At 44.7% G+C, this 7,678-nt stretch overlaps 1 protein-coding gene across 1 annotated transcript; it reads right to left on the bottom strand.

Annotated features, from left to right (window-relative positions):
• Positions 1-1,744: 1,744 nt before the first annotated feature.
• On the bottom strand, positions 1,745-2,909 carry LOC109917411 (prolactin-releasing peptide receptor-like). The gene has a single exon (XM_020517232.2). The coding sequence runs from the start codon at positions 2,907-2,909 to the stop codon at positions 1,854-1,856; it is 1,056 nt and encodes a 351-aa protein (XP_020372821.1). The 3' UTR covers positions 1,745-1,853.
• Positions 2,910-7,678: the final 4,769 nt, after the last annotated feature.

Consider the following 7,678-nt stretch of genomic DNA (forward strand, 5'->3'; position numbering starts at 1 on the left):
TGTTTCAGCTCAGCTCAGATTGATGTGAGTAATCTTTAATCTTTGCTGTTGGCATCGCAAACTGTTCTGCAAGTAGGTTCAGATGCAATGTCAATGATACTGTGGGAGGAAAGTGAGGCAGATTGATCAGAATCATTTCATCTGCCAGTCTTCATTTAATGGAATAAGGCCCATCCTGGTCTGTTGATCACAGTCCTTATAAAGAGCTGGTTCAGCAGTAACAATGAACAGTGGATCACCCTTGGTAATCAAGGATACCTCAGAGAACCTCTGCATCACATTTTAAGCATACTATAATTCTCATTGGCTTAATTTGTGTGACAGATAAAGCATGATGTTGCATCAAATACAGCAAATTAATGAACTGTCTGCTTAAACAGACCTTGTGTGCAATTAATCTGAACTCAGTCAGAAAATATTATTTACTTACAATGGTTTTATATGAAGCCAAAATTGAAGATGCATTCACTTCCCTCACAGTGGCTCCGATTCAGGCAGTGCAATCCCACTAACTCAAGGAAATAAGAAAGAATTTCATCTCCCAGTAGTTATAGAGTCATAGAGTCCTACAGCACGGCGACAGGCCCTTCGGCCCAAAGTGGTCCATGCTGACCAAAATGCCCATCCATGCATACCCATTTCCCTGCACTTGGCACATATTCCTCTAAACCTTTCCTATTCATGTATTTGTTCAAATGCCTTTTAAATGTTATTAATGTACCTGCCTCAACCATTCCCACTGGCAGCTCATTCCATATGCATACCACCCTCTGTGTAAAAAAGTTGCCCCTAAGGTTCCCATGTATTCTTTCCCCTCTTACCTTAAACTGATGCCCTCTAGTCCTCGATTGCCCAAAACTGGGAAAAAGACTGAGTGCATTCACCCTATCCATGCCTCTCATGATCTTATACACTTCCATAAGAATCCCCCCTCAGTCTCCCAGCTTGTCTAACCTCTCCCTCTAACTCAGTCCCTTGAGTCCTGGCAACATCTTTGTAAATTTCTTTGGCACTCTTTCCAGTTTAATAACATCCTTTCTGTTGCAAGGTGACCAAAACTGTTGATAAAGGATATTTATATTCATTAAATATTTCCTCTTAGTATTCTGCTGCAGGTTATGATTTATATATAATTCACATTTGCAATAATTTTTAGCATGCAATTGAGACACTTACTTCGATTAAGTGTAGAACACATCAACAATGTTCGATCACTGTCCGTTGTATAAACATTTCAGTACAAATTGGGGGGAGCACATTCTAGATTCATACTGTGCTTTGCAACTCTTAAAAAAAAACTTAAAAGTTGGGAGACAGGGACATAAAACAGCATTCCTGAACTTTGAATGGGGAAGACAGTTTGTCCCCATAAACCATGTCAAAAATCATTGTAGTCTATTGTTTTGCAACTCTCTCACTCCCTTGCACATACAATTCCAGAATGGTAACAACACAGAATAAGGCCATTCAACCTGCCTTGCCAATGTGGGCTATCTGTGACAACTACTCAGCTAACCCAAGTCTTTACTGCAGTCCTCCCAACCGTTTCTCTTCAAATAATTATCCAGTTCAGTTTTCAAAGGTAGGATTCAATCTGTCTACCGCACTCTGCATTCCAGCTGAGGTTGACTTAGAATTCTAGCAGGGTTAATCATAACTTTGTTGCTTTTGCACTCATCCTGCCAACAGGACTCACCGTGTCTCTCAACCTGTCACCCGACACTTTCTACTATTTGCGCACATATACTGCCAGGTCTCTCCCCAGATTATCAGTTCCTGGCACACAAGTCTGATTTGTTCCCGGTTTGTACTTAGAGATCATGTAGTTTTGCCCCACCCGGACTCTGCTTTATTTACAAAACCACACTGGCCATGACACAGTGAGCAGTGGGAGCCACCTTCTGGTTCCTCCAGGTGAACATCTTCTTCAGCTCCCCCCTGAAGCTGTCGTGGAGCCAGGCATAGATGAAGGCATTGTAACAGGCAGAGCTCATGGCCAGCCAATGGCACAGCAGCTGGATGAGGTTGAAGTACTGCTTGTCGATCAGGTCAAAGTCAATGTCCTTGATCATGTTGAAGAGGTGCAGGGGGAGCCAGCAAAGGCCGAAAACAGCCACGACCAACACCAGGAGGCGGAAGGTCCTCCTGCGCCTGGCTCGGTCCCACTCGGCCTGGGACTGGGTGATGTTGCCGGGCACCACACGGTTCTTCAGCTTGACGGAGATGCGGAGGTAGGAGAGCGAGATGACCAAGAAGGGCAGGACGTAGGTGGCCAGCAGGGTGCTGTAGGCATACAGCAGCCTGGGTTTCTCCAACTCCACCCAGAACTCCTCACAGATGGTCAAGTCCTGATGGAAGAACTCCACATAGTAGGTGTGTACCAGGCCCGGGGCTGCCAGGAGACACGCCAGGAGCCAGATGGTGGTCAGCAGGTAGGCACAGCTGGGTATGGTCAGCCTCCTCCTGAGGGGGTGCACCGTGGCGTAGTAGCGATCGACGGCGATGACAGTCAGGGTGAAGACCGAGACAAAGACCGTGACGGGCTGCATCAGGAACACGAAGTAACACATGAACCTGCCGTAGATCCAGCCCCGCGGCTCAAAGACATAGGCCAGGGTGAAGGGCACGCAGGTCGCGCACATCAGCATGTCTGAGAAGGCCAGGTTCCCCAGCAGGAAGTTGGTGGTGTTGTGCATCTTCTTCGTTTTGCAGATGACATGGATGAGCAAGTAGTTGCCGAGGATGCCGATGAAGACCACCAGCGCGTAGCACGGAATGATGAGGGGTTTGAACGATTGGATGAGCTGGATGCCCTGGAATTGCGAGGAGAGGTTGGCGAATTCCTGCAGGAGGCTGAGCCGGGAGCTCAGGTTCTCGCCCTGATCCAGGCCAGCTGCTCTCTGCTCCATCAGCCCCTTCAGGAATCCCTCTCTCCCTTCCTGCTCAGCCTGCTGGAGGAACTCTCTCACTCCTCTTACACCAACCCCTTTACAATTTCCAAAGCTTTCGGGCCAAAATTCCGAACTGCTCGTTACAACTTGGACTTCTTCAAAGGAGTATTGGTCAGAGAAAATCACAGTCAAACATGAGCCCTGAAGTTACACTGGAATGGAGACCATCAACTTTGTCTCCCTGCAAGGGCTTTCGTCTCGTTTAACCGTTCGTAAATTATTTCGTAATCGCACAGTAATACTTTCCCTCCATGAATTACTTACGATTTTCTTTGCTCAATTCAGGCTTGGCTGAATATTCGAGTGTTTCTCTCTCTCTCTCCTGTCCTTTGCTAACAGTCTGCCTGGTGTTCCCCCAGATGAAAGCGCTCAGTCTGAGAGAATAGGAGATTCTCTCTGTGTCCCAGCTTTCTCTCGCTGCCTTTCCAGTTCCGTGTGAATTCAGTCAGGGACGCTGCTCTAGCCCAAGGTGTGTTTCTTGACGTTCCCAAGACACCACTGGGTCTGTCCGTGCGCTTCAGTCGGCTCTGCTTCCTCCTCCTTTTAGCGAACGTGCTGTTGTGATTTTTGACGAGAAGGTGCAGCTAGTTCTCTATCTGTCATTGGTGGAAGGTGCTAGTACAGAAATCCACTTCAAACAAACCCACATCACAATAAATATTAGAGCCACGCTAGTCACTCCCGAGCAGATATAGAGAATGGACATTTCAAACAAAGTCACGCTCCTTGACATGACGTTTTAGCCTACTCGAGATATTCAAGAAATTGACAAAAGAGGGAAGTCAATTAAAGATGATAAGGAGTCGGCCACTCGGCCCCTCTAGCTCATTTCGTCACGCAATCAGGTTTGATTTTCCCTTGAATCCCGTTTTTCTGCCTGTTCCCCCTAACCGCTGACTTACCTGGAGTTCAAATCTCTGTCAGTCTCTGCCTTACAAACACGCAATACCACAACTCCCAGCTGCTTTCAGATAAGGAATTGCGAAAATTTAGCCCATCTGAGAGGATTCTTGTGGCACAGTAATGGTGCCCTCACTTTTGAGGCAAGAGGTTCTAGGTTCAGAATCCTATCCTGTTCCAGAAATGAATATGTCTGATCAGGCTGATTAAAACTTAGCCGGTCCCCTGAGAAAATAAAATTCGCCCCAACCCATTTTAAATGGATGATTTATTTTGTGCTCCCTACTTCTGCATTCCCAGGACAGGAAACCTTTCAGCGGCTACCCTGCCAAGCTCCCACCAGAACCCTATTTTTTCACCTTTATTTCTTCTAAACTCCAATGCATGTAGATCACTACATTGACCTTGGGGAGTTTTACACCGTTTAAAAGATGCAAACTAGCAGAATAAAGACAGGTTTTAGGGACAAGTCCACAATGAAGAAGTGTCTAGGCCGAAAACTTCAGCCTTCCTGCTCCTCTGATGCTGCTTGGCATGCTGTGTTCATCCAGCTCTACACCTTGTTATATCAGAGATACTATCTTGGGTTTCTGACTCTTTGGTATTTTCTCCAAATGATAACACAGTACAGCCTAACAATTGTGTGCAAAATTAAAGCAATGTGATTAAAGGGACAGTGTTAACAATTACAGTTATACAAATGGCCAAGGGATAGAAATGATGGCGAATATTTGTTCTTTAGGCTGAACAAAAGCGTGGAATGTCTTCCCCCAAGTGTTAGAGACCGTTGCACTATTTTGTATATCTCAGTGACCTGGATTTCAGAGTACACAGCACAATTTCAAAGTTTGTGGAGAACACAAAATGTGCAGCAGGCAACAAATAGATCAGTAACAGGTATTGGGGGAACATAGATACTAAAATGGATAGTTGCAAGGCAAATGCAGCTGAATACAGACAAATGTGACTGATATATTTTGTTGGATAGAATGAAAAGAGGAAACATGAATATAATTGTACGATGTTAAAGAGGGCACAGGATCGGAAGGTTCATGGGGATATCTGTCCACAAACATTTGAAGATAATTCAAGAAGACTATCAAAACAGCACGTCAGATTCTTTGCTTTGTAAATAATATACAAAGGTAAAGAAATTAATGTTCAACAGTTATAAAACATTGCTTGGGTCTCTCTTAAAGTATTGTGTTCAGTTCCAGGAATTATGCTTTAGAAAAGATATGCAGGTCTTGTAGACAGTGCAGAAGAGTTTATTACTGACCAGGAACTTTATTGCTGAGTGACTGGAGATGTTGTCAATGTTCTCCTCAGTGTGCAAAAGGTTTGCAGGGAATTTGATAGAGCAGCTCAAAATGAGAAATGGTTTTGATCATGGAAATAACTGGTTCCAGCATCAGAATATTCAGTAGTCAGTGTGCACACATTCAGTTAAAGAAGCAGAGGTCATGTAAAGAAACAGGTTGTACCCAGTGAGTGATGGCAGGAATGCCTGAAAAAGTGTTGGAAGCAGATTCAATCCTTCCCAAAGATAAGGGATGAATCCAAGACTGGAAAAGGGGTCTGGAGTTTATGGTCCCTCACCAGCGGGTTTGAAGGCAGGGCAATTCACCTGTCCGCTGCCTAGCAACCCACCCTTAGCCTGTCTCAAATATTCTAGGGCCAGCCAATGCTTACCAACCCTTGGGCCTCTTGAGGCTCCAAAAGTGCAAGTTAATAGCCTCACTGTGCCTCTGTGGTATTTTTACCCGTGGTGGCATATGCCACATCACATCAGCTGAATGGGCTGGTATTGGACAAATGGAGGTGAAGATTACTTTGATGATAAATCTCCAAGGCCATTTCCCTCCCCTTAGTCCTACCCCTGCTTCTTACATCTGCCCCCGCCTCCCCATTCTCACTGAGATCCCTGATCTTGTACTTGCCCAGGCTCCTCAACAGGTTGGGACTGCTCCAGATCTCTGAAGCAGGCTTCCTCCTGAGATTAGAGCACAATTCTTACTCTGAAGCAATTAACTCTACTCACAGCAGTAAATTGCCACTAGACAGCAGTAGGGTTGCTGGTGGACAGTTACCCCTCTGACCTTAGAGCTGGGATAGTGCAAGGACAACAGCACCTGATAAAATCTAATACTGGGGCTTGGGATTCATTGCATAGCCTCTACTAAAGATCTGGCACAGACTTGATGGGCCTATTGGCTTCTTGTACTTCATAATTCCATGATCTTGTAATTGCGGGAATTTTATACGTATGGCACTGTGTTGGAATCATTATAATGGGCTGTGGTGTATTTGAGCACAAGATTAGTAGTTGGGTAGAAGAGATCGAGGGAATTCGACCACAGCATGATCATTTGCATAACATTCACACCCAGGTTTCTTTGAGCCTATTACAATGTGTTCTTGCTCTATACCACAAATAAATCTGCAGCCTTTTTGGCTCAGTGCCAGTGCAAACGATGCATTTACCTATTGAATGAGGGTAGTTTGATAACTCTATTAAAGTGAGAGTTTTGTTTTCTTTAATAAAATTGCATCATTTTGGAGTGAGTGTACAGTTGATTTTGATTTATTTTCTGATATATATATAGATATGTTTGATCATTTATAATGAAAAGTTGTGTTTAGCCCCAAAGTTGTCTTGCCCCACCATTCTCAAAGATCAGGGCTGATCTGTCCCAGAGCTCAAATCCTCTTTTGCCCCAGTCACTCATTACCCTTAACATTTCCAAAATATATCTTCCTCTTCTTTAAATACTTTCTGTGATCTCACCTCCACAACTCTCTGAGATAGATCCAAATATTTTCTATCCTTTAAATGAAGAAACTCCTTTTCATCTCAGTTTTAAATGAATGCCCCCTTATTCTGTAACTGTGTCACCTAATCTATGCTGTCAAATCTTTCAGCATCTTGTATGCTCCTCATTCTTCTAAATTCTAATGAAAAAAGGCCTTTAGTCAAACGTGGTAAGCCAACCTCTTCATCCCAGGACCCAACTTAGTGAATATGTTTTGAATTGTCTCTAATACTTTGTGTGCAGTGGTAATATCCCCATCCCTGAGCTGGGAGACCGAGGTTCAAATCCAGCTGCTTGAGAGGTGTGTGTCATAATATCCCTGAACAGTTTTCACAGCAGCACTGATTCACTGCATACTCCTGCCAGTCTGTTTCACAGTGATTCTGACTCACCTCACTCTCCTCCCAGTCTGTTTCACAGTGATACTGACTGCTACATACTCCTCGCAATCTGATTCGCGGTGATACTGACTCACTGCACATGCCTCCCAGTCTGTTTTGCAGTGATACTGACTCAGTGCACAGTCCTCCCAGTCAGTTTCACAGTGATACTGACTCACCTCATTCTCCTCCCACTCTGTTTCACAGTGATACTGACTCACTGCACACTCCACCCAGTCTGTTTCACAGTGATACTGACTCACTGCATACTCCCCCAAGTCTGTTTCACAGTGATACTGAGTCACTGCATACTCCTCCCAGTCTGTTTCACAGTGATACTGACTCACTGCATACTCCCCCAAGTCTGTTTCACAGTGATACTGAGTATGCAGTGAGTCAGTATGACTGTGAAACAGACTGGGTGACATTTGCAGTGAGTCAGTATCACCGCGAAGCAGATTATGAGGAGTATGTAACAGTCAGTATCACTGTGAAACAGACTGGGAGGAGTGTGCAATGAGTCAGTATCACCACAAATCAGATTGGGAGGAGTATGTAGCAGTCAGTATCACTGTGAAACAGACTGTGATGAGTGTGCAGTGAGTCAGTATCACTGTGAAACAGACTGGGATGA

This window comes from Rhincodon typus, unplaced genomic scaffold (assembly GCF_021869965.1).
Source record: "Rhincodon typus isolate 14 unplaced genomic scaffold, sRhiTyp1.1 hic_rhity00007532, whole genome shotgun sequence".
Classification (NCBI taxonomy): domain Eukaryota; kingdom Metazoa; phylum Chordata; class Chondrichthyes; order Orectolobiformes; family Rhincodontidae; genus Rhincodon; species Rhincodon typus.

Bases quoted from the DNA above. Each gene is read 5' to 3' on its own strand.
- LOC109917411 (XM_020517232.2), bottom strand. From the start codon at position 2,909: ATGGAGCAGAGAGCAGCTGGCCTGGATCAGGGCGAGAACCTGAGCTCC.